This window comes from Sceloporus undulatus, chromosome 2 (genome assembly GCF_019175285.1).
Source record: "Sceloporus undulatus isolate JIND9_A2432 ecotype Alabama chromosome 2, SceUnd_v1.1, whole genome shotgun sequence".
NCBI classification, from domain to species: Eukaryota; Metazoa; Chordata; class Lepidosauria; order Squamata; family Phrynosomatidae; genus Sceloporus; species Sceloporus undulatus.
The window spans coordinates 133,623,752-133,649,286 of NC_056523.1; the positions used below are offsets into that span (position 1 = coordinate 133,623,752).

Below are 25,535 nucleotides of genomic sequence, written 5' to 3' on the forward strand. Positions count from 1 at the left end.
TACAAGCAAGATAAGATAGCAAGCATTAGCAATGTGGACATGTGTCTCCAACTCCATGCAGAGTGAGAGCAAAGTGAATGGCATTACTATCATGCACTGAAACCATCACTGTATTCTCTGGTTCTTTGGGATGGAAGGTACAAGAAAACCAGATCAGAATGTTCCACCACCTCAAGTGATAGCAAATTCAGGAGCTACAAATCATCATGAACAGAGAAGAAAAAGTGATATGCTGGAAAGATCTGGCATAGAGACACAGCACCATTTCATTCACCAGAGCAGGGGTAGCTCTAGGGCAGCATGTGGCCTTTTCCCACACCATGTTCACCATCCCCCAAGCTGGGGGGGATAACCACCCACCTTTCCTGCTGGACTCTCAAGACCAACAGTAGCCCTCAGGACTAAAAAGCTTGTCCATCATTGCTACTCTGCTAAAACAATCAATAAAATTATCTACTATGGGGAATCCAACAAGTTAGAATCAAAATCACACTGTGAAAAACCCATTCTCTCTTCCAACCACCAATATTCCAGAAAAGGAACAGAAACAGTTACCTGTTGCATTGCAAAATAACCCTTTATAAGGGAACCCATGATCTGCTGTGGTGACTTTGCAGTGCAAATGTGTGGAGTCACGAGGCTGGAGAGGACCCTCTCGGCATACTGGATCCAACCTAGAATGGATGAACAGAACAAGACAGGAAGGGCTGTGGGTTATTATGATGGAAGCTATTAAATTCATTAAAGGATAAAGAAACAAAATATGGAATTTCCTCAGTGACCCAGGATTTTAAATTTGTTGTTACGTTCCTGCAAGTGGACCCCAACTTCTGGTGATACTATTTTAGGATTTTCTTGACAAGACAAAGGAGCCATAGCTTTCCTTTAAGGATGAGAGTATGACTTGCCCAAGACCACCCAGTAGGTTTCCATGGCTGAGAAGGTATTCAAATCCTGGTTTCCAAGACTTCTAGTCCAACCTTCCACCCATGAAACCAAACTGGTCCTTTTACAACACTGTCCACTTCATATTGGGCTAATCAGATTAACAGAGACACAATTAATTTAGCCAGGCGAGTAGAATGAGATAGGGGAGGTGGGCTCTCTAACTGTCTTAGCACCGTAACTATTTAAATTCCTATTTGTTTTAACCAATCGATCAAATCAATCAATCAGTGCTTAAGCCAAAGGCCATTCGCATGATTAAAATGTAAAATCAATGACAGAAATTCAGAATTATAAAATGCTCCATCAAATAACTAACATCCAAATTTTATACATTAAACATAATAAAATTCCAGACAATTAAATAAAACAACACTAAAAAGAACTTCAAAGTTTAGATAAGATCATCCCCATGACAATCAACTGCAATGTTTGCTATTACCCTTGCCCAAATTTTGATTGCTGCTGAGGCAAACAGTGAAACATTGTAAGTTACCTTAGAATCAATATCAGACAGGAGAAAAAAATCTTTTCAGAAGTGGTATTAGACTGTAAATTGGACAGAATAGATCCCATAAATTTAGTTCTTGGATCAGTATATAGTGAACAAAAAAGCAGATAATGAGGCAAATCCTCAATTTCTGGAGCTCCACAAATACATAAACGGGAATCCGTAGGTGTGTGTGAATATCTACCATCGATCATGGCTGAAGGCATTGTTTGAAAAGCCTGCCTAAGCTTTGAGAATGTAAGCTTCCCTAGGTAAACAGCCATCTGATGGTCCAATTTATATAATCTAAACCATTTGGAAAATTTCGAATTGTTAATAGCCAGTCTATCCAGATACACATCATGGTTAAAAATGTATTCACGAAGCTTCTCTCTTGAATTCCGGGTAGAAGGATTTTCAGTTAGAGCAGGATATGATTCAAGCAACTTATGGTATCTTAAACTCCAAACTTTGCAATTTGGTAAATGTTGGAAACACAACTTAGGAAAAACCTTAACCGGAGAATCTATTACAGATCTCCAGTAGTTAAATAAAGCAAAATGAATATGAGCTCTGATGGAGGGGAGGCCAACCTCAGTCCGAACCAAAGCTGCAAGTGTGCCAGGTGAAAGTAAGAGCAATTTGTTTTAACTTTAAATAATTACTATTGCTTAAAAAGACAGCATTAAGTGTTACATCCTCTTCGGGGAGCATGGCTTGGGGGGATAATTTCAGATATGACTTTCCCCAATATGGTGGGATCTCAGCATAGAAAAAGGCATCCACATGGCAATGGCTGAAATCCAAGTCAGCTTCTTTTGCTTGTAAATGAGCCAGAATAACAAATATTTATTTATTTTTTTGCACAGGTTTCACCCAAGATATATTCCAAATGATATTCACCAATGGCTCCCCTTTATCCTGGAGTAGAAGTGACTAGAAGGATGCCACAGGGTTCTGCCCTGAGCATAATGCTATTCAACATCTTTATAAATGACTTGGATGATGGAACAGGAGGCATGCTTATCAAATTTGCAGATGACACCAAATTAGGATACCCCAGAAGACATAATCAGAATTTAAAATGACCTGAACAGATTAGAGACTTGGGTACAGAAATTACAAAATGAATTTAACAAGGAGAAATGCAAGGTACTACAATTAGGAAGAAAAAATGAAATGCACTGATATAGTAGGGATGATACCTGGCTTGACAACAGTACATATGAAAGGGATCTAGGAATCTTAGTAGACCACAAGTTGAACATGATCAATATTGTGATGTGGCAGATAAAAAGCCAATGCAGACTAGACTGCATGAATAAAGGAATAGTGCCTACACTGAGGAAAGTAATATGTCACTTTATTCTGCTTTGATCAGGTCTCATCTGGAATACTATGTCCTGTTCTAGGCAACAGAATTCAAAATGGTGAAAGGTCTGGAAACAATGTCTTATGAGGTGTGGCTTATGGAGTTGGGTATGTTTAGCGTGGCAAAAGAAGGTTCAGAGGTGACATGATAGCTATGTTTTAATATTTGAAGGGATGTCATATTGAGGATGGAGCAAGCTTGTTTTCTACTGCTTCAGAGACCAGGACAGGGGAGCAATGGATTCAAACTATAAGAAAAGAGATTCTACCTCAACATTAGGAAGAATTTCCTGACACTAAGATCAGTTCACCCGTGGAAAACACAGCCTCTTAGTGATAGAGTCTCCTTTCTTTTGAAGTTTTTAAACAGAGACTGGATGGCCATCCATTGGGAGTGTTTTGATTGTGTATTCCTCTGTGGCAAGGGGTTGGACTGAATGGCCATTATGGTCTCTTCCAATTCTATGATTCTATTTCTCTCCCTAATCTTCTAATGAGCACCAAACTGCCCTACAAATTATATGGTCCAATACTGTGTTTAGCAGCCTCAGCAACACAAATCGAAGCCCTGAGCAGTATGTGAGAAAAAGAGACACAGAGAGAAGTCTTGCAGAAGACGGTCTGCCAGGAACAGTCAGCCCATGCAATTTTTTGTTCTTAGTGGCGACAGAGGGGCTGCTTGGATGAATTTTTTTAGCAAATATTTGGGGGCTGAAAAGTGATGTAGTAAATTCCATAGAAACATGACCTTTCACTCACTCCAGTGGCAGTTTGTAGCGACACTGTTGCTGAGTACTCTGTTTTAGGGCTACTTTTTACTTCACTTGTGTGACCTCACCTGAACAGGGGCCATGTAGGGAATCTGATGAGGAAATAGCACCTTTGCTTTGACTGCATGTTAGCAAACACAATCAGTTCCACGGCTCTCAATATGAACTGAGGGGTGCAGACACTATCCTTACTGGACAAAAAACCAAATGACTAAACAGAGGCTGTCATATCTTGGACACATAATGAGACAGTGGCGCGTTACAGATGGGCCCATGAGGCGCCGTCATCGCGCCATCATTACTCGCGAGGGGCGGCGCTTCCTGACACCCCTTGCCCCTCGCACGTAATGACGTCAAAATGGCAGCGGCCGTTCCACACGGCCACCACCATTTTGACGTAGCGAACACTCTGCATCCGCACGTCGCGCCCCGGAAGTGATACCGCGCGACTAGCGCCTCCCGGCATCTCTTCCAGGGCCCAGGAAGGAGCGCAATTTTCACGCTCCTTCTCTGCAGCGTCCGGGAATCGCACCGTTTGGCTGCTGTGGTTCCCGGACACTGCAACTGGCGGCAGCGGCAGACCGCCGCTTCTTGGCGGTCTGTAACAGGCCAGTGTGACTCAATGGAAAAGATAATAATGCTCAGTAAAGTGGAAGGCAGTAAGAAAGAAGGAAGTCCACACTATAGGTAGATTGATTCAATCAAGGAAGCCCTGAGGCTGCAAGAACTGAGCAGAGCTGTTGATGAGTCCATCTGGAGATCTTTCATTCATAGGGCTACCATAGGTCAAAGTTGACTTGTTGGCAAACAACAACAACAACAACAACAACAACATAATGTGTAGTCTCCTTTCTCCACCTCCAACATGGGAGATGCTCAAGCAGATACTGAAGCACAAGCAGCCAGGGACAATCCACTCCTGTTTTTGTAATCCCGCTTCAGCCAAATTGATGCTCAGGCACTGAGTAGATTCAGAGGTGTTTTTCTAATAGCTGACATCATCTCCACCCAACCACCATCACCACACACCATGCTCTGGTATATCTTAATTTTTTGGGTGAGGTTGCCAGATTGGATGAAGGACAGGGACTCCTGTAATTTTAATGCTTAACTGACCTTGGAACAGGATGAGATATTATAATGCTACATCAAGCCTGACTAGGGCCCAGTACAGACGGGCCTTGTGGCACGTCTTGATGACATGCTAGGGTTGCCTCGGGGCGTCTCTTACAGACGCCCTGCAACCCTAGCACATCCTCCGTACATCAAAATGGCAGTGGCCTGTACAGATGGGCGTCACCATTTTGACGCGAGGGACGCTTAGCGTCCGCACGTCACGGTGCCATAATGATGTTGCGAGTGCACCATTGGCACACTGTGGCGTCATTATGGTGCCGCAAAAAGAACCTGCTTTTCGTGGGTTCTTTTTGCTCCGCAAGGAAGCCGCATGGTTTGTCTGCTGCAACTTTCTCGCGGAGCAAACCAGGGCACCGGCAGACCACCATTTTTGGGTGCTCTGTACGGGGCCTAAGGTACCAGTAATCCCCCAAGTTCCTAACCCCAACATTCAGCCACAGCCATTCTCCTAACATAGTTGCTGTCTTGTCACTGGAGAATTGGGGAGAGGAGGATAGGCCACACAGGACAGCTCTTTCCTCCACACCCCTTCAAACTCTGAGCTGCACCTGCTTTCCCCCTTTTAAATATCCCTCAAAAATTTGGTGGAAAAAGAGGACAGGTTTCTCTTAGAAAATGTTCATCAAAACCTTTTGGCCTAATACTTTGCAGCAGATATGGGGGACAGAATAGATAGTGTGTAACCAATTTCTTACTAGTTAACTTGTTAAAAGCTATGACAACTGTCAGCAGGAAGCTGACATTTTAGTCAATTTTAGTCAAGCTATCTGAGCACACCTTCTGCTTTCCTTATCTTTTACCTTAACCCGCCTTGGCTGCACCCTCTCATATCTATGAATTCCTTGCTTTCAGCCATGTCCAGATATAACGCTTTCTCTTAGGTAGAGTGCTATGAATATGCAAAGCAGCTGTTGCCTCCCAAAGCAAAACTAAAACAAAAAAGAAAGTTGAGATGAAATTAGAAAATCATTTTCTCACTGGGGACTTTTTAGATAACCATTTGTTAGTTATCAACTAGATTAGTCACACTGAACCAATGGGACTTGTTAAAGGAACATTTGCATAAACCCCATTGATTTCAAAGGGTCCATTCCAGTCAATTGGATTTAGCCTCTGGTCCCCATAAGTACATGACCAGGCTCTGTCATTGCAACAGGCTTGACTCATCTCACTGCAGTCCTGATTTGTTTTTCCCCCTCAAGCCCCGCTTCCTTTATAATCAAGCAATCCTTGGTGAAGTTTAATGAGCAAAGCCAAGAGCCCATTTGTAGAGTGAGTCACTTCATACTGTAAGTTGATTGACCTCCAACTATCTATTTTTCTGGAAGAAAAACAGAGTTGAGTCAATTAATCCTAGCCTTTCAGCCTGCATTTGGCTGTTGTTTAGTTATGCAAAGTATGTGTTGAAAGGCCCAGAAAGTTTTTATCTGTTCCCACACGAAGTCCCAGACTCTTCAGGGTTACAATAAAGGGGCAGCTAACAGTATTGGATGACATGCTGTCACAACATGTATTGAATAAAACTGCATGAAGGTTAGTTGGGATTTATGAAAAATAAGGGGATAAGAGAAAAAGAGAGAGCTTCCTTGCTGACTGATCTTAAGGAACAAGACTTGTTATCTGTGCCATGTATGTCTCTCAGACAACATACTCACTCTTGAGGCTAAGAGTAAAGCAATGAGCACTGTGTGACAGGCAGACTATAGACAGATGGACTAGTTAAGATCAGATGTCTAGTTTTTGCTTCACCCCATTAGTCAAGCTCAGACAATTCTCCAGGTTACTATTATTAGTACAGACTTCATTACTGTACTCCTTTATATATAAGCCACTTTTTTTAAAAAAGCCGGGACACAGGTTTAAGGGGCTTCTCACTCTTCCTTGGCTCTGTCTGCATGGACCAGTCCATCTCCTACTCCAGGGACAACCCGAAATATCCTGGCTCAGCAGCTGCCCAATTGCCCCGTTACCTAGCCCTCCCTTCCTGCGCTGCGGTGGTTATCTGCATGAGGTGGTGGTGGTGGAGTCTCCTTCTTTGAAGGTTTTTAAACAGAGACTGCATGGCCATCTGTCGGGTATGCTTTGATTGAGAGTTTCTGCACGGCAGGGGGTTGAACTGGATGGCCCTTGTGGTCTCTTCCAACTCTGGGATTCTATATTCTATGTTTCCTGATGAGCCTTCCCCTACTACCGCCACAGGTGGCTCCCATGAGATCAGAATGAGGCACCCAGTCTTGATCACATGGCTGGGCATCTTGCTCTTATCTCAACTGAGTGACCTTCAGTGACAGCAGATGTACTGGGCAGCTCAGCCCATGACAACTGCAGTGGCATAGGAATGGAGGGCTCCAGGCCTTCCCACAAGATCTGGAGTAAGGGGGATAGTTTTAAAAAAACAATTTAAGGCTATTATACCCCAATTATTTTGCAGAAAGTCCCAGATGTCATCCAGGCTGCTCACACCAGAACTTGAGTTTGAGCTGTGTATTGCCCAAACAGAATAACACCAGAACAGGGGGGAAATAGGCCTTTTGGCCCATCCAGACAGGGCCTTTGCTGTCTCATCTGTCACAGTAGTGGAGTTAGCTTTGCTTCAGATACTCACAAACTCCAGTAATGACAGATGCAACAAGTAATGACTTGGAACCAAAATATCTGAAAGACTGCCTCCTCCTACATGAGCGTGTCAGAAATTTGAGATCTTCAGAGGAAGTCCTGTTGTGTGTCCCAATACCTTGTGAAGTTAGGGTGGTGGATACACACAACAGAGCCTGACTATGAAATTCCCTGCCCAAGGAAGTTAGCCTGGCCCCATCTCTTTCAAGCTTCTGGTGGGCAACCAAAGCAGTGCTTTCCTGCATGGCATTCAATGTTTGGAACTGATGTTTTAACTGTTTCAAAACTGGATTTTAGGATTGTTTTTAGACTGCTTTTAGGAGTTTTTAAAGAATATTTTAATGTGCTTTTGTGTGGATACAGTCTTTGTGCCTATGCCAGAGAACCCAGGAAACTTTTCTCTGGTTTCCATGCTTTTTCTGCACAGACTTCCATAGGACTGAACTCCAGAAACAAAGCTCAAGGAAGATGGATTACAGAGGACTTGCTTGAAATGAAACTCAAACCCCTCTCCCTTTGTCCATACAATGTCTGATATGAATACCCTCCACACGTAATCCCACCCAGCTAAAGTGGGGATCAAAGAGATGGAAAAGAGAAGTCACAATGTAATGTTGTTGTAATGAAGACTATGTGAAGGACCAGAAAAACATCTGAAATCCTTCTCAAAAGCAAAATCATGATCTCAGAAGAAACATGATTTTGATTTTTGTTTTGTCCAGGTTCTCATGTATACTCAAATTTCATGAGTTAGGAGCTGCAAAGTTTTCGCAAAAAAATCTAGTGGAGACTACAATCCTCACTGAAGAATTCTGTTATGTGGGTTGCCTTTTCAGCAAGCTTTTTAGTTGACTTTCCTTATTTGGTTATTACAGAAGTGAAAAAAGTGCTAGCCTTCTTAGTACAAAGGGGATTTTCCTAGCTGCCATGCTTTTAGAAGATAATGAAATAGCCCAGAACTTCTCTAAAATGCTTGCGTGCCGAGGAACTGGCGCTGTGACTGACCCCCGACACAAATCATGGCCCCCTCCTTCCCCTACTCCAAAACACATTGCAGAAATAATGCAGTTTGAGACTGATTTAACTGTCCTGGCTCAATGCTAGGGACTCCTGGGAATTGTAGTTTATTTGGCACCAGAGTTCTCTGACAGAGAAGGCTAAATGTCTTATAAAACTAAAGTTCTCAGAATTCCCTAGCACTGAACCAGAGCAGTTAAAGCAGTCTCAAACTGGATTATCTCTACAGTGTGTTTTGGACCTAAGAAAATTTAGACCTTACTGTCTTTCACAGGCTTCAACATCCATCTCAGAAGTGTCAGCTCGAAAAAAACATATAAAGTTTCTAGGAATTAGTTTCTCACCTGGACAAGCTGACGCAAACATTGGTAAGGCATGTTTTTCTTGATTCTGACGATGGTAGCGTTGCACAAACTCCTTCTGGCTCTCCAGAATACTAAAATCAGCAGCTATTGTGGTGTCAAAGACATAATGAACTCCTAGAAGAACAAAGTTAAGAAAGTAGGACAATGAGATGCACCCAGGTTAATGTTGTTGCTCACAATGTTGTTGCATCTTTGGATTCTCCAACCTTTTCATCCCATTTAGAAATAATGATGTAGGGCTATACAGAAAGGGAATGCCACCCCTTTCCTAGCCAGATCAGAGCCGCGGCCACCTCATGCCACAGTCCCGATCTGGCCCTTCGAAGGTGCAAAAAGGAGCCACTTTTTGCATTTGCTTTATGTGCCCTCACAAGGTTGCCATAGCCACAGCGGCACAGCTACATGGTGCTCCTTCAGGGCTGCATAATATGGACACAGAGCCGGAGGCGTGCCATGACGCTGCGCACTGTTTGGAACAGCTCACGGCATCAGGGAGCCCTGGGGGGAGGAGTTGGGCATGCATTGCCAGGATGCTACACTGACTCTGCCCCCATGCTGCCCTTTCAGGCTGATCTGTAAAGGGCCATAGTATGCATTTCAAAGGCAGTATGTACCCTGCTTGTTTGCACAAAGATGTACAAATCTACACTCGTGTTTTCCTACAAACACACAGACACAGAAAGAGAGTTTTATCAAACTTATCAATATGACTATACTAATTGTATTATGGGCAGAAGCTACAAGGTTATCACATTGAGAAACAATCTCACAGCAGTTACCTATCAGTTTTTCTTCTTTGTGACAAGACAGGACTCCCCTGTCCAAGAGAACAGAGCCAAAAGTACCACACATAGACTCTTGATCATGTCCAAAACAGACTGTAGCCAGAAGGTTTGGAATACATTACTTTGACCCATATCTATATATCAATAGATAGATAGATAGATAGATGACAGAAACATAGCATAGACTGGATTGGGTGAAAACTCTTCTTTCAGCTGTGCTACTTTCTATTTGCAGATCATTTTCATAGGGGAAACATTTAAAAATATGCACCCTCCCCACAAGACAAGTACCCTACCACTTCAATTTGTTGCATATATTAAACCAAGACTTGCTCTCACCTATAATTCTGTGATCAGATATTTCAATTAATTATAAAAAAATTGACAAACTTAAAATATCTTTCATGTGGCAAGGTTTCCTCCCCACATCCCACCCTCATGCTTGAATTGGCATTACTATGAATGATTAGTTAACTGATTATGGTGGTGAGTGAGTGAGAGATAATAGGACACAGTGCATTCAAAACTACCCCCATACAGGGGATTGGATGTGTACAATGAACAGAGAGGTGCAAAATGTACAATTCCTAGTACAGAATTCTTTGTCATCACCAGATATATGAATTCCTCAAATGCTGTGCTGAGAATTTTGTCTGTGTGTTCATTAGCAGTTGCCTAGACTTTTAGATTCCTGATTATTAACATCAGAAAGATTTGATTGTTCTCATCATTTCCACATGCTTATAAGTGCTCTGTTATACGCCCATTTATCACGACTGTAAACACATCCCGAATAATACACGTGCTCAACTGTTTCACAACTCTGTCTTGTGACCTGCCACATGCTATAAAAGTTTGCCAGGGAAGCAACATGTAAAATTTTGAAAATAAATAAAGAATGCTATGTTCTCTTTTTTCTCACCATAATAATAAAACCTACCAAGACTTTTGAGGAAACCACAAAGCCTCTTGGCTGCTTCTGTTACACAGAGATTGAATTTAGCAGCAAAATAAGGCAAGGACTGAGGACATATAGACACTGCCAATACTTTGTGTTTTGAGGTATCACATTTCTGGAAAACAATATACAATGAAAACATATAGCTGCATTACTATTAACAGTTCAGAGAATATCTTAATAATTAAATAATACTAATAATAAATAAAACTTTTATTTATATCCCGCCTCTCTATCGATGACGATCGAGGTGGCTTAATTTACATACAATCCCATATCCCCAATCCCACCCTCCCCTTAAAACATCAATTAAACCTTAACAATTTAAAACCATAGATTAAAACAAATCAACATCAACAATCGGACAATAAACTGTAGCAACTTCAGAGATGTAAGAGGGTTCAAATTGGTGGTTGGGTTTTCTATTTGAGAAAGGCCTGCCGAAAGAGATCTGTCTCAACAGCTTTTTGAAAGCTGTCTAGACTGGTGATATGACAGATCTCTTCTGGCAGGCTGTTCCATAATTTGGGAGAGGTTGACGCAAAGGTCCTCTCGGTGGTTGTAGTTAGCCTAGTTTTTATAAGTTGCAATCAATTCCTCCCAGAGGACCTGAGTGTGTAGGCTGGGTGGATTGTATGGAAGGAGACAGTCCCAGAGATAGGTTGCACCCAAACCATTTAGGGCTTTAAAGGTAAGGCAGCATATAGCTTTCTTGCACAGTACTGGCTTTTCCAACAAATATTAATCCATTTTTTCAAGTAAGATTTTAAAGAGTGGGAATTGGTCCATCTCTCATTGCTTTCCACACTTCTCTCTGGGGGAAATATAGCACTATAGGACAGGTCCTGGTCTCAGCTGTTCATCTTATCATTACAAGAAAAGGAGGGGAGGAGAGAATGAATACCTCCAAATTGACAATTGCCATAATATAACATGTTGTTTCTTCAAAAAAAGTACTGACTTACAGTGGATGTCAGCCTGTTCTCCCTTCTTTGGCTTGGCATCAGCTCTGCCAAGACCTCAGTGTTCCAATATAGCCAACCAGTGCTGATGATTGCACTGGACGTCCAGTTGTGGGCTTACCTTGTGTTAGCATTGGTGGCTGGCTGTTTTAATTTCCTATACTACTTATTCCTCTAGGGCATGATGACATCCAGAACACTGCCCACTTCCACAACTGCCCAGTAGGTCTACAAATAGAGGCCTATGAAATCAGGCATTGTGTTAGAAACACCTTAGCTGAAAACTCCTTCAAATCTGGAGTTGTCCATCTCTCTCATTGCCTTGGCACATGAAATGGCACCACAGCTGTCACAGTACAATACAGGTAAGGTAAGTGTTGATGTGATGTATTTTTTCTCTCTCTTTGTCTTCAGGCCTGTAGCCATGGGAAGGGAGGCTAACTAATCCAAACCTTCTTCTAGTTTAGGTGTGGGAATCAAGCAGCCCTCCAGATGTTTTTGGACTGCAAGTCTCAGCAAGTCCCTGTAGGTATTAGAAATGGTGAGAGCTGCTGGAAACTTAAATCCATCATCGGTAAGGCCATGTAATTTCCACTCCTACTTTAGTCTTCCATCCCAGAATGGCAGAGTGGCCACTGATCTCACTGGGATGTTCCTGCCCTGCCTGCATACATGTTTATTTTCTGATGGAGGATATGGAGCCTATTTAATGATATATTTACATGTATCACATCTCATTCAGCTGTGCTTTCTACTCTTTTGATACTCAGACTGCCACAATCCAAAATTTCTAGCTGTGGAAATGCTAGCCTTAAAAAATGAAAGGAAAACTGCTAGATGGGATTATAAATTTAGCTGCATTGTGTTTCTTCTAGCCATAATTCATAAAATCATGAAAAAACAAGAGGGTTATTCTCTTAGGAGCAAGGAATACCAACAGGAGAAAAAAAGCCTCTCTAATTTAGTGAAGAATTATTGTCCAGTAAGGATAAGCACAACTTTAAGTCTGGTGGATGATCTATAATTTCTCAGACGTCTTAAGCAACAATCTGCGGGAAAGGTCTTGAATTTATGCTCTATCCAAAACACATAGAATATATTAATTCTTCAATAAATAGTGAAAGTACCTTTTCATTTTGAGCAGAAATCAAATCAAACAGAAGGCCATTTCACAGCAACAAAATAAGGTTTACCACAAAGTGAAAATTTAGTCTGAAGCCAGTGTGTGCTGACTCTCTTATGTGTGTACTTGAAGGATACGTGTCTGTAGAATGTGCTTGTTGCATTGATAACTTTTGTTTTTAGATATACACTACATATAATGTGTGAAGAGGGCCACAGTCTCTGTTCACAGCAAAGAGGAGAAAAAGGAGGACCAAAAGCAAAGAAAACCTATATTTGGTGGTGAGGGCAGTGAAAGGAAGTAGTGTTGGTCATTAAAACTCTTTACACAGGATAATCAAGGGAGCTCTCTGAATGTCAAGAGACAGTGCCAGAATTAATGTGCAGCCAAAGTGGGCAGTGGGAATTAGGTGAATGGAAAAGGTAGAGCAGCATAAGAGAGAGTTTGAATGAAATGCTGGAAGAGAAAAGATTCAGCAGAAAGACAGGAAGAAAGCAAAACAATATGATCAACCATTAAGAGGTGTAGGATGGAAGAGTAAGATTTCAGATGAGACTGATGAATAAACCTTTCAGAATAAGCCAGAAATCTAGTAATAAAATATTTTTAAAAACTTAATGCTAAAATTATTAAGATGTTGATGTCAACTGGATTTAGCAATTAACTGAATTTTGGCAAGAAAAAAGGGGAACAAGAAAAAATGCTATCCAGTTTGCATACCTGGACTAAATAAATGATACAATAAACTATAAATCCCAAGACTAAAATCAGTGTGCTAGTTGGGAACATTATGTTTGAGGACTCTAGGAAATAAAGGAAGATATGGAACAGATATTTACTCAGGAGAACAATTAAAGAAAGAGGTGTTGGGGGTATAAGGAGAACAGCTTTGAAAATGAAATTTAAAAATTCCAGAGGAACAAGAAGGAAAATGAAAATACGGAAACCAGGGATGGCAGGATAGACAGAGCAAAAACAGGAAGGGGACAAACTTTGTGGGACAAGCAGATGGTTGTGAATTGGAGTTCCATGCATCAATGCCACACATTTCAGATAAATACAAATAATATCCATTTACCTTATTAAGGTTCAATACATGGAAGAGCTCATTCTGATTCTGATGGGAAACTCTGACTGCCTCATCTGATGTTACACAATTTTCACAAGCTAGGCAGTCACTAAAAAATATTTTAGCATTAGCCAATTTATGGAATTCGCTTGGCTGAAAGTAAAAAGAAAAAAGTCAATAAAACTGAATGCACAAAGAGATATATGTTGATTTGTTCCCAAAATGCTGTAGGAGTCCTTTGATTGGTGGTTAAACTATGAGCAAAAAATATTAAAATATCAATTCACAATAATAAGAGCACAATTAAAAATATAGAAAAGTGGTACGTTAAAACAGAATTAAATTGTTACAATATTAAAATAGATTGCTTAGTGAAAGAATAAAAAACAGTTTTAAAAGATAAAACTATTTAAAACACTTAAAACAATACAACACCCCAAGCCGGTCCTTTATAAACATTCTGTTTCAAAAGCCTGTCTGCATAAGAAGGTTTTAACCTGGAAGAGACAAGGAAGAGACCATTCTGGTCACCCTAGGAAGGGTGTTCCACAGTCTAGGAGCAGCCATGGAAAAGGCCCTCTCTTGTGTCCCCACCAAGCCTCCCTGTGATTGGGGTGAGACTGAGAGAAGGACCTCTCCTGAGGATCTCAGGGCCTGGGCCAGCTCATATAGGGAGATATGGTTCATCAAATAGCCTGGACCTGAGCCATATAGGGTTTTATAGGTCATAAACAGCACTTTCAATTGTGCCCGGAAACAAACTAGCAGCCATTTCCGCATAACATTAAATGTAATGGCAATAGTTGTGACATAAACAACTAGCAAAATTCAAATTACACCTTTAAATTACGATATCTGGCTGCCAGCTCCTCTTGAAGTCTTTTTGGTACTGGAAGTATCTTGAGACTTTGAAGGAGCTGGGGACGGGGCAAGCAAAGGAGGCTCCCTGGCCATGTGGTGTTTACCGGCTTTCCAGCCAGGAAAGCCGCTGCTTGGTGTTGGTTTCTCTCTTCTCTGGCCCAGGAAAGAGAAAGAAACCACTCTCAAGCAGAGGTCTATGGCTGCCTCAAACTCAAGATAGCATTGAAAAGTGTGGGCCTACAGAGAAATAAAAGTAAGCACACAAGCGGGGGGATGACAGAGTGATGGCAGGGGCGGATGGGAGAAGACTGGTATAGGCGGGAGGGTGGCATGGTGTCATTCCCCCCATGGTGTCACCTGATGCTCCCCCCCCCCAGCGTCATTACTGGCCACTGGAGCTGTTTCAACAGGGGCGTTGTGTGGTCTCTGTAACCTGCCCCTGTTAACAGCCTGCTTGCAGCTCTTTGGACCAGTTGCAGTTTCCAAACACTCTTCAAAGGCAGTCAAATGTAGAGTGCATTACAGTAGTCCAAACAAGTTGCCACAAAAAAATACAGAGGCATATCCCACTCCAGTCCTCCTTAACTGGAGTACTGTCCTGGGGAGGATGGGCCCTTTATAAAGCACAGTTCTTTAATTGGATTGGAAAAAATATGAATTAGAAATCAACTCAAAGGTTGTTACCTCATCATTTTCCTCATTAGAACTGGGTACATCAGCTGGTGAATTTGGTTGGTCTCCATTTTTCTGTTTTTTACTACATTCCTGAAACATATCATTGGTTGTTAGTTAAGGAATCACTGGTCAAATAATTTTGCAGAAGATAGGATGGATTTTTTGTGGTATTTTCATTCTGCGATAGCCAAATTTTTCAAGAATATTTATATTACAAGCTAAACAAAAGACAGATCTTGATATAGTCAGCTATTATTTATGTAGTATCATAAATGACTGCCTTTTAAAATTACACTAACACATAGTTTATGCTAGCTACTAGCCATGACCTATCCTGCAGAGGATTAACAAATCAGTTTATCTTCTCTATTTCTAACTTGCTACGTTTTCAACCCTTTTATTACTTTGTATGTTATAGGTGACAGCTAGGAAAACAAACCATAGACAAGCTATGTTTCTGGGTTTAGACATAACTACAGACATAATTTAAAAGTGAAATGTATGAATATAGGACACTGGCTTGAAAGCAGTACATGTGAAAAGGAGCTAAGGGTTTTAGTAGATTACAAACTAAACATGAGTCAACAGGTTGAAGCAGCAGCCAAAAAATGTCAATGTAATTCTGGGATGCATCAACAGGAGTATAGTGTTCTAGCAAGTATTTGTGTCACTCTATTCTGTTTTGGTCGGACCTCATTTGGAATGCTGTGTCCAGTCAGCCCTCTATAACCACAGATTCTTTTTCAACAGATTCAAGCATCTAAGACTTGAAAACATTTTTTTAAATATATAAATTTCAAAGAGCAAACCTTGATTTTTACCATTCTGTTTAAGGGACACAATTTTACTATGCCATTTTATTTCATGGGATTTGAGCATCCATTTGATTTTGATATCCATGGGGAGTCCTGCAGCCAAACCACAGCAAACTATATTGACAAGCTGGAGCATGTCCAAAGTCAGGCGACCAAGATGATCAAAGGTCTAGAAATGAAGAATTATGGGGAACAGCTTAGAGAGCTAGGTATGTTTAGTTTGGAGAAATGAAGACTAAAAGGTACATGATAACTATCTTTAAAAATCTAAAAGGATGTCATGAAGATTATGAAGATAACTTGTTTTCTGCAGCTCCAGAGACTGGAACATGAACCAATGGATTCAAATTCACGAGAAAGAGATTCTACCTAGACAATGGGAAGAACTTTTTTACTGTAAAAGCAGTTTGATAGTGGAACAGATTGCCTTGGAGGATGGTGGACTGTCCATCTTTGGAGGTCGTTAAACAGAAAGTTGAATGAGCATTATTCAGGAGTGGTTTATTTGTGGAATAAAATGGAAAGGGATTTCACTAGATGGCCCTTGTGGTCCCTTCCAACTCTAAGATTCTAAGAAATAAGAGTTCAAACAAAGTTTATAAGCCAGCAACAAACCAAGGATTCAGGCTATAGAATGAGACTGAGTAACATACTACCACTGGCTTGCAGAGACAGGATTGGACAAAGAAAAAAGACAGAACTCAACTTAGCATGGGATGTTTTAAGTCAGATGACTAACAGTGTTTTACTCAGGAAATGAAAACCTAAGAAGAAATAGGGTGGCATTAATGTAGCAAAACAGTCAAAGTCTGACTGAATAATATTAATAAGACTTCAGGGAAAACCTATCTGTATAACCATAATCCAATCTTATGTTTCAACTACAGAGGAAGAAGCCATGAAAGAAATAGACAAGATCCTGAAGGGTCATGATATATAACTGAATAAGTTAGGATTGTCCATGCCATCATATCCCCAGTTTCCACGTATGTTTGTGAAAGCTAGACAGTGAAGAAAGCTAAGACTTCAGGAAAACATTTCAAAATAACCATAATCCAAGTTATGTTCCAACTACAGAGGTAGAAGAAGAAGAAACTGATAGATTCTAGGAAGATTCAACTCGTTTCAAATATGGTGCTGGAGAAGAATTCTACAGACTTCTAAAAGGACAAATACATGAGCCCTAGAGCCTGAACTCTCCCAAAAGCCAAAATGACTAAACTAAAACTGTTGTAGTTTGGACACATAATGAGATGACTCACTAGAAAAGACAATAATGCTTGGCAAGGTAGAAGACAGTAGGAACAGGAAGATTACATTACAGACTACATTATAGACTAAATCAAGGAAGCCACTGCCCTGAATCTGCAAGACTTGAACAGGACTGTTGATGACAGAGTGACCTGGAGGTCTCTCAGACATAAGGTTGCCATAATTCAAAGTCGACATGACAGCACTGAACAACAAACCACATAATGTACAAAGAGCATATAAATATTTGATGCAGGAAAGCCCAAAACTACCGAAATAAATTAATTTTGGACAGAGTTTGGGAACATTACTTTTTGGATTACAGCTCTCATAACACCCCCCATTTTCCCCCCATACTGAGTGAGAAATTCTAGGGACTGTGGTCCAAACAGTAATTTTTCCATATGACTGGGTTATAGGAGATAATCAAAATCTGCAACTTCTGGATCAGATCATGTCAGAAATTCAATACGATCTCCTTTAGCTTGAATAGAGACAATGGCTTTTTTTTAACCATCCTGTGTTTAGAAACCAGCACATCCACACATGGATGTCTTTGCTACTACAAAACTGTTATCTTGTTAATGGCCATTCTTATCACCCACTTGTACTTTCAGCACTTCAGTTTTCTTCTGACCTCACTGCTGATAGCCTCCATCCACCCATGCAGGTGAACATAGGTGTGCCAACCTGAGGTAACAGGTCATGGATCTACTGAAGTGGGAAATGTCAATAAAAGCTTATATTGTGATAAACTTGTTAGCTTCCAAGGTACCACACAACTCTCCTATTTTTGTAGCAACAGACTAACATGGTTTCCTCTGTGAATGCAGGTTTCAGTTTGGCAGTTATTTCAATGAATCGTTTATTTTAATGGTCTTCTGTATTTTTATACAAATTTTTCCATTATACCCCTTCCCCAACAAAGATTAATATCTAAACAGACACACTGGAGATAAAATAGTATATTAAATAAATTAAAAGAAAAAGAAAGGAAAAGGAAAATGTTCACTGCCCTATTGTGTGTAGTGTGCGCTATTCCTAATGTAACACCTGTTGAGGTCCAAAAAATTGCCAACCTGTTTAGATTTTGGCTTCTCTAACGTAATATAATAATCCTTTTCAGAGCAATATTGAAAGATGATTTTTCCATCTGTTTAAAGTAAAATAACGAAAAGAAATATTGGAAGAAAATATTATATTTAGTTACAGAGGTGAGAATCTTAATAGCCAAACTATGGAAATCAGAAGCAAGACCAAACTGGGATGAGTGGATGCAAAAAGTGAATGAGTATAAAGAACTAGATCTTGTCAAGGACAAGATCAAGATATAATGAAAAGGAAAGATGATTGGAAAAAGGTTCTGGCCTTATGGGAAACAAGATGGAATGTAAAAACAAATGTATTGGATATTTAACAGTTTATAACTCTGTGATAGTAGCATACTTAATTCTCTCCTTTTCATACTCTGTATGCAATCTTGTGTATTGTTGGAGGTTTGTAAATGAACAAATGACACCTTCAACAAAGCTTTCTTTACAAAAATAAGAGCTGAGGACTTAAAAACTCTAAATATATAGACAATTAAATAAGCATAAGACTTTTTGTTAAGAGATGAAATAAGGAGAATGTATCTCAAATGAGTTTGAGTTTATTTTTGTATTTTTTATACTGTGCATAATACATAACAAGATAAATGGTTTCTTTTATAGCTCAAGGAAAAATACTTCTTCAAAATCCTAAGAACCTAAGGAAGACTGATGAAAACTAATTAAGATAAGAGAGCAAAATGTGATTTCACTTGAAACTTTATTGTGATACAATTTTATTATATATAACTAATAAAGACTATTTCTTTCCAAGCTAGATCTATTGGTCTTTGTGCTTTTATCATCCTCTATGTTACTAATTCTCAAATAATAACAAATAAGTAATAAATTCTGTATTACTATGCCCAATAATAAGCTTCTATTGCTTCAGTCTGGATAATAAACTAGGATCCACCAGAAAGATACTGCATACACAACACATATTTTCTAAGCTAAACAACATACATGCAAAAGGGGAACTGTCTGTGAATAGATATAGTCCCTCTGAACTCACAAATACAAAATGCAGTGACAGCATATATATTTTGGAGTCTGTTGCTCTGAGTCCCTTTCATGTGAGATAGATAATTAAATCTATAAATGACCTCACATGTACCCCACTCCATACCACATAAACTGAAAGGACTCTACAAAGCTATCTGCAAAATTATGGCAAAATGGTTACTCACACTGTATGTTAATATATAGATATTCAAAACAGAACATTATTTCTGTTATAACATTACAAGCTCCTAAGATCATGTATGGCTGACATTGGGAAAGAACTCTATTTTGGGTGATTTAAATTCTGAACACTGCAAAAGTGGAAAAACTACCAGATGTATTTCACTGACATTCTGAAGTAATGCCATCATTACTGTATTTACACTTAGAAATGAATCTGTTCTGGTGAATCAATGGTATTAATACATTTTGATGATGCTAATATTCTTATATATTCTAATCATAGAACATAAGTACTAAACTGCTCAACTAGGGCATCTATTATAGTGGTTCTTACTTGCTGGGACAGACAAGTTTATAGTACTCTTCTTCACAGTCTGATACATAAAGCAAGTTACAGAAATTCAAAAGCAACCTCTTGTATCTAAACAGATTACATTTAGCTGTCATGGTTGGAATCTTGTAAATGTTTACTTGGAAATATGGCTTGCAAAATTCAATGGAAGGCAGGTTTGCACTGTGTTGCTCAACCTATGTATGTTTACTCACAAAGTAAGTCACATCAAGTTCAGTAACACCTGCTTCCCAATGCGTGTGCACATGGATTGAACTTTAGGGACTCTAAAAGCTACTCACCTTTTTGGTGCAATTTTCACACTTCATTTGTAGGTCTTTGGTGTTGTTTTTAAGGTGGCTAAACTAGGTTTTGCTGTTTATGTTGCTGAGTCCTTATCTTTGCATTCAAAAACTGTAGAAGACGAAGCAACTTCTGCTTTTCAGCTGCCTGAAACAGTACAAAGCATAAGAGCAGTTATGATTGCCATTTGCAATCTCAGCCCTCTTATACAGTACCTCTTTTAGAGACTTTCTGTGACCAATGGGAAACTTGGAAGGAGGGGCCATTTGACGGCTTGTCTGCCAGTTCCACCTCTTACTGCTCCTTGAAAGTGGGAAATTTCTAATCATCAAACTTTGGAGAATTAACTGAACAGCAATGAATGCCTGTTGTCAGCTCATCTAGCACGGAAATACTGTCACACTGGAATGTTTATATTCCTGGCAATAATTAGCTCCAATGAAACATGTATTTATTGAACCCTATTGATAAACAAAACACCTTGCTTTCCTTGCCATGGAAACCAAGACCAGCATTTGATTTTATAGTTCAGGGTGTCTCTCTTTAAGAAATATATGTTGTAAGCTACCTTGGGTTCCAACTTGGGAGAAAGGCAGGATAAAAATAAAATAAACAAAAAAGAAACGGAGACAGACACACAGGAGAGATGACTTTCAGACATCTTTCTACTAACATTACATGGGATCAGATAGGAGACAGCAGGTGAACAGATCTTGGAAGTAACATGTACTTGCTACTTTATTTTGGCATAAGAGTACAAATGGGAACAACTGTACCTTTCACTTTAGTGGATGAGGTTTTTGCATTTTTTAAAAAATATTTTTTTAGTTTTATGTTCTATGCCATTCCTTTACAATTTTTAAAAAAGTTTAAAAAGCAACGAAAAAGTAACAAATAATGTAACGAGTCACACACACACACACACACACGCTAACATTTAAGACACTTAATGGCCACAATTGATTCCTTGGGATATAATGGATACAGTCAATTACTTTTTAAAAAAATTCTACAATCTGAGTTGGGGAAATAGATTCTGAACTGTGTCTTTCAAGACAGTCAAAAGCTGGATGTACCACTCAATGGAGTGAGGCACCTGTCTCAAGTAGCAGCTTCAGGGCGTTATATAAGGGAGCAGCAAATTGTTACTTATTTCAATGACTACTGCTACTGCATGTTTGCCTAAATATCCTAAAGGCACCAAGATCCTGTCTGATCTTAGAAGCTAAGCAACAGGAGACCTCCAATGAATAGCAGGTGCTGTAAACTATATTTCAGAGGAAGGAACTGGCAAAAGCACCTCTGAGGATTCCTTGCCTAAGGAAACTATGAAATTCACAGGGTCACCATAAGTCAGCTGGTGACTTGAAGACACATACACGCACACATCATATGCTTGGTACCTGGGATGGGGAGAGGGCCTTGTGGGATTTTCTGCCTCAAGTACCAAATAATGTGGCTGGTTTTGGGTACTATGCCCCTTAACGTTTTGTTTCAGGCTTTCACATATGCATATTACTATTGTGCCATGCTAAAAGACAAAGGAGAATTTAGCAAATTCTTTCTCACATGAATAGAGAATCATAGAGTTGGAAGAGACCCCAAAGGACATTGAGTCCAACCCCCTGCCATCAAAGTATCCCTGACAGACAACCATCCAGCCAATGTGTAAAGACCTCCAAAGGAGACACCACCACCACCACCACAACTACTACTTTTGAAAACTAGCTGTGAACAACACAACTGCTTTTCAAAACATATGTAAGGCATGAAACTCCTAACTGAATGCATCTGGTCTGCTTTTCAAATATCTGCCATTTACCATTACACAAGCTACAAGCCTTTGAAGCATGAATCTGCCTTTTGTTTGTGTCTTCCCTTGGAACTATCACCTTTCATAAGCACATTATGCTGCCAGGCTGGCACAACAGTTTCAGTGTTGGACTACAACTGTGGAGACCAGGATTCAAATCCTGGCTTGGCAATGTAAACGCACTGGTTGATCTTGGGAAAGTCACTCTCTCAGCCTCAGAGGATGACAATGGCAAATCCCCTCGGAAGAAATCCTGCCAAGAAAACCCCATGACAGGTTCACTTCAGGGTCACCATAAGTCGGAAATGACTTGAAGGCAAACAACATCAATAACAACAACAACAACAACTGCTCCCAACAGATAGTTGGGCTTCTAAGATTTCCCTTATGTCATGTCACAGCTCTACAGTGTACCCAATTGCTCTTAATGCCAGGATATATCCATTCCAAAAGACACAGCTTAGCTTGGTGCCTCAAGTAAAATTAGTGATTATTTGTTACAGCCATTTGTAACAACTCCGTTCTGTTGATCCACTTTTAACAAGTACCATGCACAGAAGAAGCAAATAAACATCCACATACACCTGGGAGTTTAAGCACCTACACTGCACCTTTTGTGGCACGGAAATAATAAATCTTTAAGCCAGTGTGGTGTAGTGGTTTGAGTATTGGACTCTGGTGGTCAAGGTTCAAATTCCTGCTCTGCCAGGTAAACTCAAGTCACAGTCCCTCAGCCTCAGAGGACAGCAATGGCAAACCCCCTCTGAAGACACTTGCCAAGAAAACCCCATTACAGGTTTCACCTTAGGGTTGCCATAAGTCAGGAAACAACTTGAAACACACAACAACAAACAATAAATAATACTTTCCACTGAGGGGCTGTTTATACTGGTCCATACATTACACTAAATTTTGGGTACCTGGAACTCATCCCTGGTCAATCCATCTTCTCTTTTCATCCCTTGAGTCAATAATACCTACCCAAGGTTAAGGGATGATGCCTGGGCCAGCATGGACTGGACTCTGCAGATGTGGGTTTGAGTTGCTGCTCAGAAAAAAACTTGCCAAGAAAACCCTATGAATATAGCTTCACCTTAGGGTCCCCATGACTTGGAGGCACACAACAGGTTCACCTTAGGGTCACCATAAGGCACACAACAACAACAACAACAAATACCAACCTTTAGGCAAAGACACACTGTGAATGTCCATGCATTTAGAAGCCTGGGTCACCACAATGGATGGCTGGTTTCCTCAAGGAAGGTTACAGGACCTCGTGGGGAAAAAAAGGACCTATGCACAACACTACCACAGCCAAGTGTGGCACAGTGGTTAGAGCGTTGGACTACGACTCCAGAGGCCATGGTTCGAATCCCAGCTTGACCACGGAAACCCACTGGCCAAGTCACACTCTCTCAGCCTCAGAGGGTGGCGATGGCAAACTCCTCTCTGAAGAAATCTTGCCCAGAAACCCCATGACAGGTTCTCCTTTGGGCAGCGGTCTTTAAGGGAATTTGGGACTTCAGCTCCCCGAATCCCAGGCTATTGGCCAACATGGCTGAGGCTTCTGGGAGATGAAGTCCAAAGTCTCTTAAAGGGCACAGTTTGGGGATGACTGCTTTAGGGTCACCACCACAAGCCACAAAGCACAAGCGCAACAGGGGCAGCCTGCATGGCCAAGCGGTGTGTCTCCAGCAGCCAAAGGGCACTGCCTCAAAACAATGTCTGTCTGTCTATCTTTTAATCTCCTCTCTTGGCTTTCACCTGAGAACCATTTTCCCTGTATTGATTCTGGGAGGTCTCCTTCCCAGTTTTAAGCGTTTAATAGCGGTTCTTTCTCAAAGAGGCGAGCCAAGGCTGGGAACGCTTTATCCCAGGGATTACACAGAATGCCACCTCCGTGCGTCTGGGGGGTCTTGGGTTCCAATCCCGGGTGGGAAAGGAGCCAAGCCCCAAGCCCCAGCCCTTCCCAGGTCCCTGCCTCCTTATTCTTGCAAACTCCGCATAAAACCATCAGTTAGGAAAGCTTTCCTCCTCTCCTCGTTCAGGGTCACACCGCCAAGGAGGACCAGGCCCCGCGGAATGGAGGACGACGTGACCCAATTAACGGGCCACAGGAACAGAAACCCTGCTCCAAATGGAGGACACTCTGTGCTCGTTTGGAATTCCTCCTGGACAGAGGGGTGGAAATGGAGGACCTGTCCCAATAAAAAGCTTAAAACACTCATAGAAGTATAAACCCATGCTTCATAGTCAGGCTCAAAATGGAGGACACTTTGAAGCCCCTCCTGGAGAGAAAGTGGAAATGGAGGACATGACCAAATGAAAAGTAAAACAACACTCGTGTGTGTGTGTATATATATAAAATCATGCTTCTCAGTCATGCTCAAAATGGAGGACACTTTGGAATTCCTCCTGGACAGAAGGTGGAAATGGAGGACCTTTAAAAATAAAAAATGAAAACACTCATATAAATAGAAATCCATGCTTCTTAGGCTCAAAATGGAGGACACTTTTGAAGTCCCTCTTGGAGAGAGAGCAGAAGGAAATGTAGGATGTGACCAAATAGAAGCTAAAAAAAACAGTCATATAAATAGAAATCCATGCAAGTGGAGGACACTTTGGAATCCCCCCGGACAGAAGGGTGGAAATGGAGGACCTTTAAAAACCAAGAGGTAAAGACACTCATATAACTACTGTGTAAACAGAAATCCATGCTTCTCAGCCATGCTCAAAATGGAGGACGCTTTGGAAGTCTCCAGTGGACAGAAGGCTGGAAATGGAGGACGCCTTTGCAGAGGCAGAAAAGGAGGCAGCATGCGGGGAGATGGATGACAATAAGAAATGCAAGAAGCCATGCCAAGGAATATATGAGAGAGAGAGAGAGAGAGAGAGAGAGTACCTTGGCTGCACAATGGACTTAAGTCACAAATGGCATCCCTAGGAAGAGGAGGAGGAATGACAGCTCCACTCTGAGGGAGAGGGGAGAAGGGGGCCCAGGAGGACGGGGCCTGGGGGCCTCCTCGGCTGCAGTCTGGGGAGCAAAGCCTCCTCCCTCCCGCCCTGGTTTTGGGGAGCCTGGCTCTGTCTTCAGCCTCCCTCCCTCCGCCCCCGCCGCCCGCCGGCCTCCATTGTGGACCTGAGGCCTGTCACGTAGCCGCCCGCCCGCCCGCCCGCCTTGGCCCACAGCGCCCCCTGCTGCTGGCTGCTGCTGCTGCTGCCGCCTCTCTTTCTCTCGCACATCTATGCAGATGACGACATAATGATGATATTCCTCCTCACAGACTTGGCCCAGGTCAACTCAGTCCTGAGGGAGAAAGTGCAAAGCCAGTCTTACTGTTCAAAACACAAGGACAACAGAAATAATGGCCACAGAGAACTTACACACGTTCAAACTAGACAACCCAGCAGGAAACTGGAATAGTAAAAGAGCTCTCTGGGATCAAACACTGGCCAGAACAGGGAAATTATCAGGAAATCGTCAAGAAATTAGAAATCAGGAAATTACCAGGAAAGCAGAGGAACATTTAGAACAGGGAGGGCAGCCATGACAAAACTAGAAAAGAGCCTAAAATGCAAATAATATGCAACTGCACACAAAA

The 25,535-nt window shown here is 41.1% G+C and overlaps 1 protein-coding gene across 3 annotated transcripts in view; it reads right to left on the bottom strand.

Moving 5' to 3' along the window:
* Positions 1 to 25,035, bottom strand: part of NARF (nuclear prelamin A recognition factor) — a 42,958-nt gene extending 17,923 nt beyond the window's left edge. The window contains exons 1-7 of one of the 3 annotated variants that reach the window (XM_042451601.1): positions 24,836 to 25,035; positions 20,120 to 20,267; positions 15,154 to 15,234; positions 13,618 to 13,761; positions 10,437 to 10,569; positions 8,691 to 8,825; positions 556 to 674 (exon numbers count right to left, since the gene is read on the bottom strand). In XM_042451601.1, the coding sequence (XP_042307535.1) occupies positions 556 to 674; positions 8,691 to 8,825; positions 10,437 to 10,569; positions 13,618 to 13,761; positions 15,154 to 15,234; positions 20,120 to 20,146 (639 nt within the window). In that variant the 5' untranslated portion in view covers positions 20,147 to 20,267; positions 24,836 to 25,035. Of the gene's footprint in view, positions 1 to 555; positions 675 to 8,690; positions 8,826 to 10,436; positions 10,570 to 13,617; positions 13,762 to 15,153; positions 15,235 to 20,119; positions 20,268 to 23,114; positions 24,100 to 24,835 lie in introns of those variants that run through there. The other 2 variants (XM_042451602.1, XM_042451603.1) reach the window with 2 other exon arrangements.
* Between the last annotated feature and the right edge of the window lie 500 nt (positions 25,036 to 25,535).